General features: G+C 53.7%; 8 protein-coding genes across 8 annotated transcripts; 3 read left to right on the top strand and 5 right to left on the bottom strand.

Annotated features, from left to right (window-relative positions):
- Positions 1-203: 203 nt before the first annotated feature.
- On the top strand, positions 204-950 carry AYL99_07584 (hypothetical protein; the record flags this gene model as incomplete). The annotated part of the gene is made up of 3 exons (XM_018839093.1): positions 204-254; positions 404-663; positions 902-950. 3 exons carry the CDS (start codon positions 204-206, stop codon positions 948-950), a joined length of 360 nt encoding a protein of 119 aa, XP_018691861.1.
- Positions 951-1,417: 467 nt separating this feature from the next.
- AYL99_07583 (hypothetical protein) lies at positions 1,418-5,227 on the bottom strand (the record flags this gene model as incomplete). Its single annotated transcript, XM_018839092.1, has 1 exon — positions 1,418-5,227. The coding sequence occupies one exon, from the start codon at positions 5,225-5,227 to the stop codon at positions 1,418-1,420; it is 3,810 nt and encodes a 1,269-aa protein (XP_018691860.1).
- Positions 5,228-5,873: 646 nt separating this feature from the next.
- AYL99_07582 (hypothetical protein) lies at positions 5,874-7,907 on the bottom strand (the record flags this gene model as incomplete). Its single annotated transcript, XM_018839091.1, has 1 exon — positions 5,874-7,907. One exon carries the CDS (start codon positions 7,905-7,907, stop codon positions 5,874-5,876), a length of 2,034 nt encoding a protein of 677 aa, XP_018691859.1.
- A 423-nt stretch (positions 7,908-8,330) lies between these two features.
- Positions 8,331-8,810, top strand: AYL99_07581 (40S ribosomal protein S20; the record flags this gene model as incomplete). The annotated part of the gene is made up of 2 exons (XM_018839090.1): positions 8,331-8,372; positions 8,502-8,810. 2 exons carry the CDS (start codon positions 8,331-8,333, stop codon positions 8,808-8,810), a joined length of 351 nt encoding a protein of 116 aa, XP_018691858.1.
- A 458-nt stretch (positions 8,811-9,268) lies between these two features.
- AYL99_07580 (hypothetical protein) lies at positions 9,269-11,437 on the bottom strand (the record flags this gene model as incomplete). The annotated part of the gene is made up of 3 exons (XM_018839089.1): positions 9,269-11,136; positions 11,207-11,308; positions 11,392-11,437. The coding sequence occupies 3 exons, from the start codon at positions 11,435-11,437 to the stop codon at positions 9,269-9,271; spliced, it is 2,016 nt and encodes a 671-aa protein (XP_018691857.1).
- Positions 11,438-12,554: 1,117 nt separating this feature from the next.
- Positions 12,555-15,017, bottom strand: AYL99_07579 (hypothetical protein; the record flags this gene model as incomplete). The annotated part of the gene is made up of 5 exons (XM_018839088.1): positions 12,555-13,367; positions 13,417-14,623; positions 14,678-14,809; positions 14,866-14,886; positions 14,941-15,017. 5 exons carry the CDS (start codon positions 15,015-15,017, stop codon positions 12,555-12,557), a joined length of 2,250 nt encoding a protein of 749 aa, XP_018691856.1.
- Positions 15,018-15,794: 777 nt separating this feature from the next.
- Positions 15,795-16,247, top strand: AYL99_07578 (hypothetical protein; the record flags this gene model as incomplete). Its single annotated transcript, XM_018839087.1, has 1 exon — positions 15,795-16,247. The coding sequence occupies one exon, from the start codon at positions 15,795-15,797 to the stop codon at positions 16,245-16,247; it is 453 nt and encodes a 150-aa protein (XP_018691855.1).
- Positions 16,248-16,538: 291 nt separating this feature from the next.
- AYL99_07577 (hypothetical protein) lies at positions 16,539-18,142 on the bottom strand (the record flags this gene model as incomplete). Its single annotated transcript, XM_018839086.1, has 2 exons — positions 16,539-17,450; positions 17,501-18,142. The coding sequence occupies 2 exons, from the start codon at positions 18,140-18,142 to the stop codon at positions 16,539-16,541; spliced, it is 1,554 nt and encodes a 517-aa protein (XP_018691854.1).
- Between the last annotated feature and the right edge of the window lie 343 nt (positions 18,143-18,485).

Genomic DNA, 18,485 nt, shown 5'->3' with positions numbered 1-18,485 from the left:
TGCGCAGCACGTTGCCCGCTGCTTTAAGCTTCAATGTCCCAAATTGGGCAAACCTCCAACTTGAGCGTCGACCCTCCAACCCTCCAATTGACCTCATCTCAAACCTCCAAGCTACTTACTCTTCACCACCACCCGCGCTGTCTATGTAGGTCGCGATACACCCTCAGCAAGACCCAGCCAGCCTTGGAGGACCTATAGACAAAATGCCTCAAGACCTCCCGCCCACAGGCGGCTACGAAGCCGTCCAATACAGAGTACGTTGCGTCTCCGAGCTCTCTTTCTTCCCTCCATACACTGTTCCCTTTCCTGTCCCCAATTCCCCGATCCTCGTTCAGGAGCCACGGCGGCAGCAGTAACAGCGCAACTGACATTGTCCGTCTCTTTCTTTTTTTCCCTCCCGCAGCGTAACATCCCCACCCGCGGTCTCAAACCCGTCTGGTACCTCGTCGGCGTCGGGCTCGTCATGGCCTACGGCTGGCGCCAGGTGTTCGTCGGACAGCGCGAGAAGCACGAGATGGCCCGAGAGAAGATGTGGAGCCGGATACACCTGACGCCGCTGCTGCAGGCCGAGGAGGACCGAGACCAGGTCCGGAGATACTATGCGGATCTGGCCAGGGAGAAGGAGTTGCTGGGCAGCCAGAGCGGGGCATATAACAGTGATCGGTACGTCCCTCTTTCTGTCTCTCTCTCTCTCACACACAGCTTGTCTTCTGGATTGGTACAAATAAATGCGTCGAGGACGGAACTAGACTGGATCGGGTTTACATGGGGAGAAACCGGGAAGAGGAGAGCCAAGGATCCTACGACGTTGAAAGAGGGGGAAGAGGAGGATGCCAAAAAAAAAAGGGAACATGGCCTACGAACATGAGAAACGGCATGCTAACACACCTGCAACTGACAGATTCGTGAGACCGACGTTTACAGCCACGCCCAACAGAACGGTGGAATGAGCGCGGTACGGGGGCGCTACATACATACATCGCAGACTTGATCATCAGCATTCGCCATCCCTTGCCCGGCCGGCTCACATTGGCATATCCTCCATCCGAATCTTGTACTTCTGCAGACAGACGCTCGCAAGTCCCCCCTACTGAGCGACACAAAATACATCCCTGGAAATCCGAGAGTCAAGCAGGCACAGGAACCAAAGACTCCCGAGGGAGTAGAGGATGTGGAGGGAGAATGTTTACCAATCCGACGTGTACATAAATCAGATAAAAAAAAACTCATGATACAGAAGACAGCATTGGAACAGGGAAAGTATCGTTCCGGTACAGATGATCGACTTGTAGTAAAGAAGCTGCCTTTCACAGCCCACTACAGTCCTGTTGAGCTTCATGAGCCATCCCAATGGGCGCTTACAACTAACTCCTCCAGCCCCATTACGGTCGTGTGAAGGGCCCTTCTACCCCTGGAGCTAGCTGGCAAACATATCCGCCACTCCAACCAAATCTGCCCCCTCGTCCGCAGCACCGCGGCCGATCCGCTGCCCTGCGTCCTCGACGCCCTGCATGCTCAACATCTCTCTCTCTTTGTATTTCTCCAGGATCTTCGAGTGCTGCTGCCTCGTGTCGATCTTACCGAGCTCACTGACCCGGACGCCTCTCACGCCCTCGAGCAGTGCTAGGATGATGGCTCGGCGCCTCTTCGACCGCGTACCCACCGAGGCTTCCTTGAGGAGCAGGTTAGCTGCGTGGTCGACCTTGGCCTCGGTCATGCCGGGCAAGCTGAGGATCACCTCTCGGGGCGTCGAGCTGAACGGCGGACGCTCGTGGGCGGGCGTGGTTTCCGTGGCGGGGACATGTCTCGGCAGACCGTACGAAACCCAGATCGACGCGATCAGCTGGGCGTAGTGTGCCTGATGGTCGGCGAAGTAGCCGTCGTTCAGGCAAGTGATTGCCGTCTTGAGCATCGTGTTGGACACGAACTCGCGGAATTCGGCAGCTTCTGCACTGCTGATAGAGCGGGGGTTTGCAAACTCGGGAACAAGACGATGGGCAGCCACAAACATCTGGTAGGACGACTTCAAATCCTTGAATGCAAGTCCATGGTTCACGAGGACAACCAGCTTTTCCAGGATGCGAACATTTGACAGCACAAAGTCCCGCATCGTCTGCTGAGAGGGGTCCGTCAAGTAGCCGCGATTGACAATCGCTTTTTTGGAACTCGGTTCCTGCTCGCGCTTCGCTTCTAGCCAATGCGTCACCATATTGACGGCCCGATAGGTGGTTTGTCGCAGCACTGATTCGTCTCTCATCTCATCGTCAAGGTTCTCCTCATCATGCTTGTTCTGTTTCCGCTGGTCCATCCTCTCCCACTCGATAGAGAGCTTGGTGTCCATCTGCTCAAGGACGGATACCATGATTGGAGTGAGGAAATGCTTCCGACTGTCCGGCGGACATTCGTCGATCAACTTCGGCAGCATCTGAAGCATGACAGAGAAATGGTGCAGACTCAGCGGAGCTGCTGTATCAATGGCGGCTTGTGCGATCAGCTCGGGGAGCTGCGGCATGTCGTAGAAAGTTGACCCCAGCCTGCCCAGGGTGTGGAGGATACTGTAGCATTGTTCCAGGTAGCCTCGTATTGTCCCGCGCACTGATGATGCAAACCCCTCGAGCATTGACTTGGAAGCCTTGACCTGACTGTGAAACTCGCCCATGGAACCCGCCGAGATCCCAGCCTGCCAGTATCGATCTCGGAGAACTCGTCGGATGACGCCCTCCATCCCGGAGGGCACGTTCGGCCATGTTGAGGGATTGTGCAACTGGTGATTATAGCTTGTCAGGCGGAGGACGTACTCCAGCACCGTCGGGATCATGGGTGACCACAGCTCGCGTATCATATTGTGGATCTGAGAATCCTGTTCGAGTTTCTCGGTGGATATGCTCAGAAAGACACGAGTGACTCGAAGAGGTAATCTGGCATAGGCAGACGCCATTCCCTGCTGAATCTGCACCCCACGACTGTCGTACGGCACCGCGGCCCAATCTTCAATCTTATCCGCTTCTAAAGACGCCAGGTAAGGCCCAACCTGATCGAACCCCTGGAAATGGGCAAAGGCCTCCGAGCTGCTCAGAGCGGATTGATAGCTTTGGTCCGCCCACGCTGCAGCAATGGGACGGAGAAATTCCTCGAGCTTAGCTTGACGCTGGGCGGCATCGACTCCCGTCGCATGTTGGATGATTGAGAAGAGTATGGACTTCAGATCAACCTGCAGCCGCTGACTGGTACTCGTTGTATCTATCAGATCGGAGAACTTCGCTTGCAGCTGGTCGTAGAAAGTGACAAAATAGTCGGCATGCTGCAACGACAAGCGCCTCAACTCCATCGTAGCAAAGCCGTGCAGATCCTCGACAACATCCGCATAGGCGGAAGCCTGTTGCCCGACTATGATGAACGACGACAAAATGTGCTCCAGGACACTAAAGGCAAAGCCTGTGTCCTTGTGCAGAGCTCGGTTAGAAACTTCAACTATCGTCTTGATCTGGCGTTGCCTGATTTGAGGGTCTTTGAAGTGTCTGTTGTTCATCAGCTTCAGCATCCAAGCTTTGGTTTCTTCCCGCATTCTTTGTCGTAGCTGCTCTTCTTCTAGGCTTGTGCTTTCTCGGTGGAGCCCCTGCCATCGATCAAACCCTTTGAAAGCAGCGTCGAGCATGGCAAAGTAGGAATCAGCGCGTAATAGAGGCATCGACACGCGTTCGTACCTTGTAATGTCGAAGTGTTGTTCCTCTGCTTCGATGTCGTTGAAAAGGGCATCAACCCGACTCAAGACGGCATGAATCGCGTCCTCTAGTTGCGCGAAACAGATCCACTCGATAACAGCCGAGCAGAGCCTGCGATAGTTCCAGAAGAAACCCTGGCGTTCCGGAAAGAGTTCGATCTCTTCATTCATGATTACCACCACGGGGTCCTGGGTATCTTCGGGAAACTGATCGTATTGCATGAGTCGTTGTGAAGCGACCTCCAGAAGCGGGCCAATGCATTGAGATACGGCAGAAGTCATGCGCCAACTCGGCACCTCCAGCATCTTGACCCAGGAGTGAATGACGGAAATGGAGACGACCAGACTTTCATTTGCTGCCACCGTGGTCAAGAAGCGCAAAAAGGGAAATAAGTCGAGAGTGCCAACATCGGGAGGCTTGTACTGGCACATGTGATCCGCCAACATGGACATCAACTCTGACAGCTTTTTCGAAACGACATACTTGCTGCTGTCCAGCTCATTCACCGAAACAACAGACCAGCTGTAGAGTTGTCTTAGGGTTGCAATACTGTCTGGCTGAATCAGAGGGTGCACAAGAGCTTGCACCTCGAGCTCTTCTAGCCGCAGTCTTCCGTACAACGACAGTAGGCTATCGATCGCAGCCAAGATGAGGTCCGGGTCGGCCTGGGTGAGAAACCCACACGCTACTGCCAATGCCATTGAGTGAACAATAGCCGGCGTCATAACCCAATTGAAGACAGACCGTATAGTGGCAAGAGCTTTCAAGACGACCTCCTTAAGCCGTCCCTCTATGCTGGGACTTTGGATTGCTTCCTCGAGAAATTTCCTGATTCTGGTGAGCCAGCCGTCCTCTCCATATCGCATGTGGTGGGTGGTCTCGCCGATCCTGATGCCTCCCGCGAAGTTTGAGCTAGACGTAAAGATCTCGACAAGCGCTGAGTTCAAATCTCGCCCTCGGATGATGGCAACGCTGTCATCACGAACAAATACGTCTTCGGACAGATTTTCCAGTACCGTGAGAACAAAGTCCTTGCGGACAAGGTCCTGTTCCCAAAGATAGACCAATTGCTCATCCAAGCCGAACATGTCCAGTGCCCAATACCGCTTGGCCAATTCAATCCATAGCTCGGCTATTTTGTTGCGAATGAAAACAAGGTCCGTGTCCTGGATCGACCGGCCCAGCTCGTTGATACATTCTCGGAGTTGATTGGTTTGCTGCTCGGAGAGCTGGTGAACCTCGTGCCGGACGATATGGCTGAGAACGGAGAGCCCGAAGTGTTGTACCAGAGGTGGTTGCGATTTGTCGCTTGAGAGGGCGCAGCCATACTGAAGCGCTTCGTTGCTCAACTTCAGACTCTCTAGATACTCGGAAGCTTGTCTCCTAATGTCATTCTTGGTGGTGGGATTGTGGATGACTTGTAAGGCCTCTAGGATGTTGGAGATGTCATAAGACTGCCCAAGTGCTCCATTCGTGGTGCCATTGGCCGTGGCTGAGTCTGTCATCGCCAGCTATGTCGATCTATATAATGACCCTTTGTGACTTGCGTGGCATGCCGGTCTATGGTAGACCGGCTCAGAAAGTGGAGGGTGACAATATATAGAGCCGCTTCTGTGCTGGTTCGGTGTAATTCTTGGTGGAAACTTGTAATGATGGCAGAGATTGCAATACCAGATGTTTCTGTCGTTTTGATGTTTGCCTGGTTCACAGTGAAAGATTTGTCACCGCCGCCACCGCCCGTTGTCGTTCCTTTGTCTAGGAGAGCATCCAGACTTGACGTCCAAAATCCAACACGCTAATGTCTCACGAGTGCATCTGCTGGCTTGGCAGACGGCGTCAAGGAAAGACAAGTAGAAGGAGAGATATTGGTGGAGGAACAAAGAGCATGCGACACCCGCCACGGTGCAAGTGACGATTTGCGGATCAAACAAACTCCTTCCCAAACAAAAGGATCGTCTCGCCCAAAAGGGCAGGTTTAGCCGGGCTTGTATATACGTCGCTTGTCACCACTTGCCTTGACCTCAGATCGTTCTTACCATATGTGACACCTGGTTATAGGGCTATATGTACTCTCCATAGCCGACTGGAAGGGCCAAGGGGAGTCGACTCGTCTTCCTCTGCACCAGGCCTACACACTGCCACTCCCTGTCGCTACTGCTGCACCGCACCTCCGCCCATACCTTTGCCCATCTTCCGGGCCCTCCCTTCGCGTCTATTGTGGCTCGCTCCACCCCTGCCCCTGCCTTGCTCCTTTCGCTTTCTGGCAGCCTGAGTCGCTGCATCCCCACTGGGACCTGCAGTACTCCCTCCGCCACTGCGACCGCGTCCCCATGTGCGGTTCCCCCTGGTCTGTGCCTGATGTACCCGTCGACTTCCGCTCTCCCCTTCTCCCTCGCTACCCTCAGGAGTGTAGTCCTCCTGCCATCGTGTCGGAGCGAGCGCAGCTTGATTTCCTCTGAAAGTCTGTGTATCCGCGTATTTCTTTTCCAGGCGATCTTGCAACTTGGAGTCCTTCTTCAGCATGATGGCCCATCCCTCCAGCTGTTCATCACTCATTTCGGTCTCGCGTTTCAGATCTTGCCGGACCTTGGATATACGAGTCTTGATGTCGCGTGCAAATAGCTCCTGGTTGCCTTTCCACGCCCGGAATAATGCCTCTTCGTGAGGATTCTGCTCAGGACCTCTTTCCGGTTGCGGCCTGGTGTCAGTATCGAGGGTCGAATCTACTGTGCCACCCACGTCAGCGATGTCGTAAGTGTCGTCTCGCTCGTCGTCGTCCGAGTCAAACGCCGCCAACGCCGACAGTATTGCTGCTTTCCGCTGTATATGGTCATGTTCCGTTTCGGGGTGGTCAATTCTGACATCCTTCCGCCCTCTATGCAGCCGACCTGTCGATATCTGAAGCTTGTCCAGCTCGTCTCCATCGAATATGTTCTTTCGCTGTGGAAGTAATGGAGGTGTCGAACGTGGCGCAAGATCATGCGCTGGCCCAGCAATGCCAAGCTCAGGTTCTTCGAAGGCGTCTCGATTGCGAAGTCCCACCGGAAGAGAGTCAGGCTCTAGTAGCGCGGCCACCACGGCCTCTGTATCATCATGGAAATGGTCGAGCAGCTTGAGGATATACCCGTTTGAAATGTTTGGAAAGAGGTCGTGCACCTGTGATATCTGCGAGGCTTTATGAATGTGCATCTCTTCGTTCACACCAGCCTTTCCTTTGCCTTTTGCGCTTCTTCGTCTTCTCGGGCTGACTGGGGGATGTAAATGTTTGGTGTTCTGTCTATAGGTGTTGAGAGACTCTAGCAGCCCCTGACCTCGCTTGCTGGAAATCACAGAAGAGTCTGATGCGAGGTGCCTTAGGAAGGATGTACTGCACACCAGGCTCGAAGACAATGTTGGCTGATTGGGTCTTGCCTTCGTGAGTCGATCAGCTTCTGACTTCATGAAATAAAGGTGGTCGAGCAGGAGCGATCCGTGGGAAGAACCGTCAGACATAAGGCTGCGCAGGCAGTAGAAGATGTGCTCAGTCAGTATTCTTTGGGACGACGCAGTATCAGGCAATGTCTGCAACCGGCTGTAGGCCTCCATCAGCGTCTCCAGATAATCTGAGCCTGTCATAAGAACGAGACCCGTGTCCGCGGAGACCTTAACGAAAGCATTCATCTCACGGAGTCTAGCTGCAAGCACTCCAGAGTTGGGTTGCGCCAAAAGATCTGCCGAGACCGTCTTCTTCCAGCCCTCCACCACCGCCGTCATTTGGGATTGATCCCTCTTCCAGAACATCTTCAGCGTTGCCTTCCAGTCTGACACGCCCGCATACTGCATGCTTGCCTGGCACAGCAGTTCAATGAGAGTTGCTGCATCATAGTCGAGGGGTGAGTCTATGACCAGCAGGAGCCTTCTCAAGAGCAGATATGCGCGCTTCAGCAACAGTCTTTCCTTGTGCAAGCTCGATGATTGTGTCGCAGCCTCGGCTCGACTTGACTGGAAAAATGACGCGAGAAAAGAGACGCCACTGGCGTCCTGACCGACGCTGAATCTGGAGAAATCCTTGTCTGATAGTCTCAGGCGGAATTCCAGACTGAACAGCCACGAGTCAAGACATGCTTCCCACTCGGCAGGCGGCAGGCTGGCTTTGACGTTTGGGTCTGGGTAGAGGGCCAACGGCGGGAGGCTGCCCTGCTCCATTCCTAGCAGATGGCGACTGCTCAAAGCCCGTGTCTGGAAATACGTATCTCTCTGCCCGTTGGAGAATTGAGGCCTTGTCGGCAAAGTGGCTCAACACAGTTCAAACCAAGTCAACTTCATCATCAGTGACTGACTTTCTAAAGAAGTGGGTGACTAAATAAACCCTTGGAGAGCGTTCCGTAACAGGCTTAGTGTGCGGCCCAGCCCGTCGCCAAGATTTCAATCGCACTTTGCGGCCAACGTTATCGCTATCGAAAACCATCGCAGACAGATTCCTTCTCTCTTTCCCTTTCTCCAGCCTTTCATCACTTTACCGAACCCAGTCGTTCAGGTCTTGATTGGCGCAGACACTCTCTCAGCCCTCTGAACGCCGTCTCGCTTCACGAACTCACACCACAGTCCAGCCCTCACAAAGCGCACAAAATGTCGTTCCAAAAGCCCGAGAAGGATTTCGGCGAAGGCCCAGTGCGTTTCCCCCCCCACTCACTCACTCAACTCACCTTGCGCTCGCATCTCCGTCTCTGATATATATACCCCCCCTTCTCTCTGGTAGTTGGCCGTGAGGAAAACTGACATTGTTGAGCGCGACACCAGAAAATCCACAAGATCCGCATCACCCTCACCTCGCGCAAGGTGCAGTCCCTGGAGAAAGTGTGCTCGGAGCTGCTCGACCGCGCCAAGACCAAGAACCTCCGCGTCAAGGGCCCCGTGCGCCTCCCGACCAAGACACTCAAGGTCACCACGCGCAAGACGCCCTGCGGTGAGGGCTCCAAGACCTGGGACATGTACGAGATGCGCATCCACAAGAGGCTGATTGACCTGAACGCCCCGACCGAGGTCGTCAAGCAAATCATCATCAACATCGAGGCGGGTGTCGAGGTTGAAGTCACCATCGCGGCATAGAGGGTGGAAAGAGGGAAGATGGGGGGATTCATAATACGCACGCCTCTTATTTCTCGCTGGCGGCGACGGAAGGAAGGTCGTGACGGCGAGGAAGCGAAAAGGTTGCGGTGGTCATGCGCAAACCTGGCTTCGAGAGATGGCATAGGTTCTGTTCCAGCCGCTAGATCTATCTACCGGAGTAGAGAGAGCCTGTCTTCACGAGGCAAGAGACTTGTGTCAAGGAATCAAAAGCAAGAAGATCTCAAGAAAAGAATTCGCGTGTTGTGCCTTTCAGTCCGAGCTCTTGAACCGTCCATGTTGTGCCCCAACCTAGAGAACAGCTGTTCGCAGTGCCCCAGCCCTACGCTCGTTTTCTACATTGGTACCGAAGTGTCCGTCTGAATTTGTAGCACAAGCAGATCCATCTCCGACCCCAACCCCAACGCCCCAATCCCCGGGATCTCTCCGTAGAACGCGGCTCAGAAGTCGTAAATCCCCCATTCTCTCAACGGCGGCACCAGGGGAATCTTGCCGTCGAGGAACTTCCCTTCGGAGAATAAATGCCTAAAGCGATCCACAACGTCGGCGGTATACTCCTCCTTGGAGCCTTCACTGTCCTCGATCTTGTCCTCTCTGTTCAATGCCACCACATCGGGCGTGGCTCCGGCGTCCGGAAACCAGATCTTTTCCAGGCCTTGGCCGTCCGGGCGTCGATAGCAGGGTATGGAGTTGACGTATTCGACGCGCTGGCCGCGGTAGGAGATGACGCGACCCGAGACGTCCTTCTGCGTGGGCAGCAGCGGGAGCGTCTGGGTGTAGTGCACGGCGTGGGGAGGCCGGTTGATGAGTGGATGAGGAGTGGTCGAGGTGTTGATGATGGGTTTCGCGATTGGGGGAGGTTGGGACGCTGCGGGGGCTGCTTGAGGCGGCTGAGGCGCGGTAGATGGTGCAGAAGTGGTTTCGAAAGGATTCGCCCGAGACGCAGGACGTGAAGGTGCAGGGGTATTGGTGTCCATGTTCTCGTCCTTGGGCTGAACCTCTGCAGTCTTAGGAGCGAAAGGGTTCGCTGGAGTGGTAGCCTGCCCGAATGCCGGAGCCGCGCCCTGACCAAAGCCAGCTGAACTGGATGCGGCCTGGCCGAATGGTGAGGCCGTGGACGCAGGTGCTTGGCCGAAGCTAGAGGTAGGTTGCGGTGGCTGTCCGAATGCTGAAGCTGGTTGCCCAAATGCCGGTTTACCGAACGCTGATGGCTGGCCAAAGGTAGATGTGGGCTGCGATGGTTGTCCAAAGGCGGAAGAAGGCTGACTAGGCTGGCCGAAAGCTGAAGAAGGTTGACTGGGTTGTCCGAATGTCGAAGAGGGCTGGCTGGGTTGCCCAAAGGTCGACGTAGGCTGTGAGGGCTGTCCGAATGTAGAGCCCTGCGAAGAGGGTTGCCCGAACGCTGAGGGAGACTGACCGAAACCACTTGATGCGGACGCTGGCGCAAAGGGGTTCTTCTGGGGGTTCGACCCAAAGCCTGAAGACCCAAATGCCGGCTGACCAAATCCAGAAGACGGCTGAGACGGCTGGCCGAATGCAGAGCTGGTCTGCGGAGGTTGGCCAAATGCTGATGTTGGCTGTGATGGTTGCCCAAAGGTGGATGCTGGTTGCGAGGGTTGTCCAAAAGTCGACTGCCCGAACCCAGGGCTCCCGAAAGCCGGTTTTGCAAAGGGGCTTGATGATGATGCTCCTGCTCCAAATCCACCTCCACTTGCAGGCTTTCCGAAGGGACTGCCTGTTGAGCTTCCTGCCCCAAAGCCACTCTGCCCAAATGCTGGTTTTCCGAAGGGAGAAGTACCAAAACCGGAGGCTTGGGTGGACTGGCCAAATGACGATGCAGCGGGCTTCGCGAACGGGCTTGTTGTCGAGCCCTGGCCAAACCCGCTGCTGGTACCGCCACTGAATGGATTCGAACCAGCAGATTGCGACTCAAATTCCTTGATAAATTGATCCAGCGGCTTCGTCCCATCCATCCGTAGAAAGTCGTCTCTGTTGGGGTGCTTCTTCTCCGCGTCCAGGACAAATCTCTCGACATCGCGCGCGTTGTTCAGGATCTGGTCGATGCTTTGTTCGGCCTTATTCCACAGGGCGATGGCTTCCTGATCGGCCTCGTTTTCCTTCCCCTGGCTTGCAAACTCGTAGAACCTCACGCGCACCTCTTCGGGGCTGAATTCATTCTCTAACAAGAGCGAAGCTGGAGAATTCCTGCCCGGGCCATATGCGGAAAGAATCCACTTTGGCCGGCCCTTCCCAGCTGCAAGGTCATTTGGGATCTCGTCCTGGTTGAACTGCCACGCATCTCTCCGGGCTAAATGTGATGTCAGTAACCCACGCGGTTTGTTGGGCCAAGCTGTGGATAAAGGAGGCGAGTATCTCACCATTGCTGCCTCCGCCGCTTCCGCCAAATCTGTTACCCGAGAGAGCGCCAAATCTGTTCTGGTTTGCAAAGCCTCCTCCCGGATGCTCGTTCCGACAATTTGCTGTGAGAAAGAGCCCGTCAGTTTCGCCCAAAAAGCCGAGGTTGACAAGGATGTCAACTGTAATGACAGGATAGGAGACAAACCACCAAATTTGCAGTTTCCCTGCAAGAAGTATTTGCAGACGACCATTATAGCGTCTCTTTCGCCGTGAATAGGCGCTCCGGGGGAGTGGGCAGGGAGCGCAGAGGAATGGCGCAATTGCAGTGATCGAGTCGACTTAGTCAGACATTCCGACCTACGACTCCAATCTTCCAGGCGTGACCAGAACTTAAAGAAAGTAGTGAACTCAAGCTGCTGAGGTTTTGGCAGCGCAAATTCTCAGGACAGGGACTGATGTTCGCGTCGCGATATCCTTAGCCTTCTGTATTCTGGACTAGGCTCACTTGGTGGACGAGATAAAGAGGCGCAGAACCTGAACCTGGTTCTGGTTGTGATTGATTAAAGTAATCGGGTATGTGAAGCAAAATGGTCGTCGACATCCCCGTGAAAGTGATGCGCCCAGACGCGTCCAGAAATAGTTTAGCGTTCTTCAGCCTTGGACCTCAGCCTCGCTTCACCATGCCACATCCCGACATCAGGATACTTAATCGTCCTCTGTTGTATTGAGCAAGTCCCCGAGGCACACATTGCGCTACAATTATGCGAGGTACAAAGGAAAGCAAAGTCTACGAACAGAAAATCCGAGTAACGGGAGGCACACTTCAGTTTGCTGGTGATCAGTGCAAACAGCAACCACACTTCTTAAGTCACTTTCTATTCTTGCTATTTCGACTGCTGTGCAATTGCTGTCGCCCACTTTCTCGCATGTGAGGTCTTATATTGTCCTCTGGGCTGAAAATCTCCTGTGATCCTAGGAATCAATCATCCATCCATTGAGCTTGAGTCGAGACAGCGGTTAGCCCAGGTCAGCGATCAGCTTTGGCCACAAGTCTGGGATTCGAGGGTAGATCTGTTCGCAGGTGGCAAGAGTCTGGGGTGCTGGCAGCCAGAAAGGAAGGTCCTGAGCACGGAGATTCAAGACACACATTCCCAGAGGCAGTGCAAACGCTCACATCGAGGTGACATATAAGTGGGCCTTAGATAGCTCCAGACCCGGTGATGTACAGGCTCCAGCGCTAATCCCTCATATGCAACCTCATTTCTTCAATGCTTGGGTAAGGAAGACAGAGGATGCGTTTCTGAGGTTATCTCCAAGAATGGCGTATTCTCTTATGCATACGAGATTGTAGTGATCAACCGTTTCAGATCAGAACAGGGACAACAAATCCTCGTTTGTCTTCTTCCCGGCAGCATTGTCAAGTTGTTGTTTAGCAGGTGGGGGCTGTGACTGGGAAAGATCCATCGAAGCGAAGCCATTCAAGATGTCGCTGTCAGACATTCCCCCGAATGCAGACGCAGTCGATGGAACGGTTGAAGAGCCTCCATTGCCAAACACTCCAAGTAGGTCATCCATGTTGTTAGCCACGGCAGGTTGGCCAATCGTTGGTGAGGCCACTCTTTGTGGTGTCCCTGCAAGTCCTTCCAAGCCAGAGAGGCCGTCAGAGGGCTTTTCCGACGCCGATGCAGGTGCAGCACCATCGAAATCGATGTCGAGTAAATTTTCGATGTTGTTTTGTGCCTCGGGAGCCTTGCCTTGGACGGCCGCGGCGGCGGCTGCAGCGGCCAACGGGTTTTCGCGTGCATTCTGCATTTGTTCTTCAATTGCAGCGCGTTGTACCGCATCAGCTCCGTAGCGCCCTTGGCCAACAAATTGCTCTGGCGGTTTGTGATAGACTGACGCTAAAGTCGAAAGCTCGCCGAGCAATCTTTCAAGGAGTGTGGGTGGTAATGATTGGATTGTCGTGGTTATGGGGGGTTTTTCAGAAAGAACAATGTTCTTTGGAGCGTTTTGGTCGCTTGTGTTGGAAAGAAGTCGCCAGTACACATAAGCTCGGTCGCGAATGTCGGGGTTATCGCTTTCGGCAGTTGCAGCATTGAGTACCTTCTGGACGAGACCTTGGGCCGCTTGTGGTCGCTTCAGGAACAGTTTTACCACGGCGGTAAGGATTTGAAGCTGGGTCTGGATCATCGTTAGTGCCCTGTACCGTGAGGGAGTCCGTCAAACCTACTTGTGTAAACTCTTCGGCGAAGCCATCCACAAACCCACCAAGGATGTCGCCGGCATTGCTGATTTTTTCTGCATACTCACCGACGATCCAAATCAGAGACCCTCGTGCGTTCGGTTCGTCCAGCTCATCGATACATTTGCATAAAGTGGGGATGATTCCCTCATAGCCTGGGTATTTCCGGAAAATATCCTTGATCACGACAATCACCTCTTGCACCACATAGTTGACCTTTGTGTTGATAAGGTCCAGCAGAGCATTAACACAGCGTTCGCTGGCACTCTCAATCTTGATGGCAACTTGCCCAATGGCCTTGACGGCTCGGCGTACAAAATCCATGTCCACTTCCAAGGCATATTCTTTGAGTTCGGCCAGCAATTGGTCCACGTTCGATTCATTTGCTATACGCACCATTATTTCAAGTTTTTGAAACTTGACATACGGTGGATCGTTGTATTTGCAGAAAAAGACCCGGATCTCTTTGCTGAGAATGTCGGGTTGCTTCTGCAGAAGAAGGTCGATGTTGCGGAGGGCAACATACTGCACTTCCGGCGCCGAAGAAACCAGTGTGACCAGTGGAGGCGCCATCTTCTTCAAGTATGACTGTTGCGTTTCCAATGGAAGGTATCTCATGTGCAGGAAAACAGCCTTGACTGCTGCGACGACCACACTTGAGTTGACATGCTGAAATTGGGGGGCCACTCTTTCGCAGATGTGCTCGGCTTCTTTGACGTCCTGCGCCTTGTATTCTGCCAGTGTACTCAATATCGTGACACGGCCCCATTCCGTGCACTCATTCAGAGCCATGAGGAGCTTCTTCAACGTGTTGGGTGTGATATGCAGGGCGTTTGTCTCGGGTGCCGATTCGTTGATCTCTGCAAGGGCTTGGACGGAATTCGCTACCACCATCGGGTTCGGATCACCGATCATCTCCTGTAGTGTTTCCAGGAAGCCGTTCTCGAGGCACATAGTGGGATTGAGATCGAAGAGCTTTGCGACGCAGATGGCAGCGGTCTTTCGAACATAGGGCGATTCATCCCGGAGGGTTTTTCGCAGAGGTTCTTCCATATAGTCAATCATTTTGTCAACTCTTATACAACCCATCGTTCGGATCGCCAGAGCGCGGATAAGGGGATTGGGGTCTTCGGAGTCTTGTACAAAGGTGTTGACAGCGAGAATGCAGAGGTCAGGGTGTGATTTGGCATAGTTCCTGTGGTCAATGTCAGCATCATAAAGGTTGCGGTCGAGTCTCCGGGATACTGACATCAAATACAAGTAGACCAGTTTCTTCTGGTCAAGGTCTGAGGTCGCAATGTTTTTGAGGACGTCCGGAAAGAGTGCGGAGACGTCTTTGCCCAAGGTCATGGCCATGATTGTCTTTTGAATGGCCTCCTTCCTGCAGTCAAGATATGAGACTCTTGTCCAGGCCGCTCCAGATTAGGTTGGGCTTACCGTTCGTAGGCATATTGGGATCTAGGATTAATCAGTTAGTCCCATGCATTTCGAACACGGTGTAGAATCACATACACAAGACCAGCTCGCAATTCAAACGTCTCGCCTTTCTTGGGAGGCGCAAAGGCGTTCCTCACCCTGTTCATCGCCATCTTGTTGGGCTCGAGGGGGACACGGAATCTGGGCGAACTATCGTAGCAGGCCGGTCGAGGTTGAGAGGGGCTACCTTGCCATTTCAGAGGGTTGCTCAATCCATGAGTGTCTGCAAGATTCAGAATCTCTCAAGCAGGGCAGTAGTCTCAATCACAAAATGTTGACACCTGACACGGTCCGGGGCAGGTCGTGGAAAGGCAGCGTCAACGGATGATCTGGCGCCATTTACGGAGTCCAGGTCAACCTGAACCGCAGACTGGAAGTGCCAAGTGGCTTGGTGGATGGACTGCTGGGTCAGTCTTCTTTGGGACAATAACGATGCTGCCCTGAGCACGTATTAGTGGATACCATTAAGTCTCGTATCATTGGCCCTGAATCCATACTGCCATAGCAGCGACATGCCTGCAGTAGAACAGCTTAAACAGGGTTGTTCTCTGTCTCTACAAGATACGTTAGAGCAGACAAATTCATGTACCATCCGATATCCAGGTAAGGCTCGTTCGATTGAGGCAATTGGTGGATAATGAATTGCTGCCGGAGGCCCTTCAAAGGTATGCAGCCACCCAACATAGTCACTCTAGGGCATTAAGCTTTAGGCACACCCCAGGCAGCATAGAGACATCAAGATCAAGTACGCCGTCATCCGCATTTCCTCCCACGCATGTATACATATCCGATCCGTGGCTCGTTGGTCTCGAAGACCCCTTCTCCGCTGTCCAACTTTGGAAATCAGTCACTCTGCTTAGAGCGACCCTGGAGTCGAGAATTCTACCACAATGTCCCTCTCCTACGCCGTCAAGATCATCCCTTTCTTCGCGTCGCCACATCTGGCCTCGCTCCTCGACTTCTACAGGACCTATCTCCCAGACTTTACAATTCACCCGCATCCCACTGACGCTGCAGAGCCCACGTTCGCGTCCGTATGGGCGGGGCCTGGCGCCGCGGCGAACATCTACATCATCCAGGACGAGGAAAAGGTTCTCGGGAGCTGCATGATCATGATGAAATCGGTGCCTGCATTAGATGAGCTGTACGAAGGCCTTGTCGCCAAGGGATTGAAGCGATTGGACGTGATCGAGTGGACGGGGATGCCTGTGTCCGCCGACACAAGTGAACCGCAGACGGCTCTGGGACCCATCGAGGATAAGTCCTGGGGGTATCGCCAATTCGATCTCGTTGATCTGCACGGCAATATGATTGTTTTCTTTGCATTCTTGGAGGGGGAGTAGGGGCAGGAGGGAGTACTGAGATGGTTCAGCGTACTTTGGGGGGCAGGAAGACAGCCACTGGGGTTTTCAATCCAGGATATCAAATCAACGAACCTCATCCAAGTTTCATTGTGATCGTGCAGGGGGGGGCGGGGGGCTGGACGTTAACATGGCTGGCGGGAATGGCAGTGGTAACAGAATCACTGCCAGGGATGGGAGGTGTTAAAAATCAAGAAGTAGGTGAAGACGAGTGTAAAGAAGCGTGTTCTTCCAGGGAAGTGGCAGCTCTTGTTCATTCCGTGTCTACCCCAGTCACCTTTTCTTCAACGTACAGATGACGCCCTCCTGCTGCACGAACCAGTGGTTACAGATATGCCACTCCTTTTCCGGGTATGTCAACTCGACATGATACTGTCTGAGGAGCTCCGGTATAACTTTGTGGATTTCGATCCAGGATATATTGCGTCCGATACACTTGCGGCTCCCTGCCCCAAAGTTCAGCTCCCAGATGGTGTCCATCTCCTTCAGCTGGGTCTCTGGCGCCGTCAACCACCGATCTGGGTTGAACTTCTCCGGCTCTGGGCCGAAGACGGCTGAGCGGTTGGTAACCCAAGGATTAATACCCACGATGGTCCCGGCTGGAATGTGATAGCCCTGGACGGTGAGGCCTTCTGCGGGGACATGTCGTTCCATAAGCAAGCCGACCGACGGATGAAGACGCATGGATTCCTTAACCACGGCGCCTAGATAAGGAAGGGCCGTGGTGGCTTCTTTGAAGGTGATGGGTTGACTGAGCTTCCCCTGCCTGTCTGCGTTGTCGATTTCACTAACCAGACGATCCATACATTCGGGATGGCGGCAGAGGAAGTAGACAATGGCGCGGAGGGCGATAGCCGTCGTATCACTGCCAGCGAAAACGTTTGTCGACAGGTGGACCACGATGTCGCGGGTATTCATCTTGAGGGGGTCTGAGGACTTGACATATGCCCAGCGACTCAGCATGTCACGGCCCTCGACATCGGCGTTGATCAGCTCGCCGTCTCGCTTGATGCTCGCCCGTCCGTTGATTGCCTTGAGGGTGAAAACTAGCACTTGGTTCCAGGTCTCCATGGCAGGCATGAGCCGGGTGAAGAGAGGATTTCCCAGGAGAGCATGGTGCACTTCTGGGACTTGGCCACAGAGTGCTGCATACGCTAGCATGCCTTCAATTGCTTTCATCATACCCTGTTCCCACAAATTAGCTGGAACTCGGGGGTCAGTTGAACGAGACTTACATCAACGTCTTTGCCTTGGTCAAGAAAGCCAAGCTTACTTGCGAAGGTGACCTCTCCGACGACATCGAAGGCAAAGTATTGTAACCAGGCACCAAGGTCCACGGGTTCACGCTTCGAAGCAAATTCATTGAGGCGATACATGAACAGATTGACGCAGGAATCAATGGCGGCCTCTGACTGCAACAAGTTCGGCAAGCTATAGGCGGCCCCGATCTTGCGCTTCTCAATACGATGGTATTCCGGGTCACGGGTCGAGAAGAGGTTCATCTCTGGCTGTTTTTTCCACGAGATACATTGTATGGGATAAAAGGCTGTCTTGGTAAAGTTCTCCTTGATCCCGTAGATGACTGGTATCAATGTAGGGTCGGAAATGGACACGTGGTTGGGCCCAATGCGTACGACGGGCCCGTACTTTTCGTGCAGACTGATGGCGGTCAGGTGAGCGTGGCCTCTGTAGACATCATACAGCCTCCATAATTTAGTGTAGGCTGCCACTGGAGGTCCGGGGATGTTTCTGAGTCCTGGTCTGAACCTGCTGTATACCAGTGAGATCACCCACAGACCAACGACAACAAGGACCGGGTAGGTAGCACCGAGATGCTTGATAGATGAAACGAGACCTGTGGAAGTAATGATAGCCATATTTACAGGCAGATTGTGAAATCCTGTGAAATGAGAGACAGACGCAGAAGGGTTGACTACGACTCTCGCTCGCCGAGACTGCTTCTGGCGTCCTTTGTACATTTATTTCTGCTGTTGTTTGATCAACATGCACCCGGATAATGCACGGATGGTGGCATTCCGCAGGATGAATGACCACAAGTCTTCGCCGTGTCCGTTCATCGAATCCCAGTGTCGGTGATTGGCCATGGAAGAAGATCTATGTGCAAGGTTTGGAGCTTCTTGCTGGACCTCGACCACGCCGGGGGAGGCAGCCCCCAATGAAATCTGGGGCCCCTTCCCCCTTGACGAGTAGAGTGGTGCG

Source organism: Fonsecaea erecta (assembly GCF_001651985.1).
Source record: "Fonsecaea erecta strain CBS 125763 chromosome Unknown Scaff6, whole genome shotgun sequence".
Lineage (NCBI taxonomy): Eukaryota > Fungi > Ascomycota > Eurotiomycetes > Chaetothyriales > Herpotrichiellaceae > Fonsecaea > Fonsecaea erecta.
This window is presented reverse-complemented; position numbering and strand designations above follow the sequence as displayed.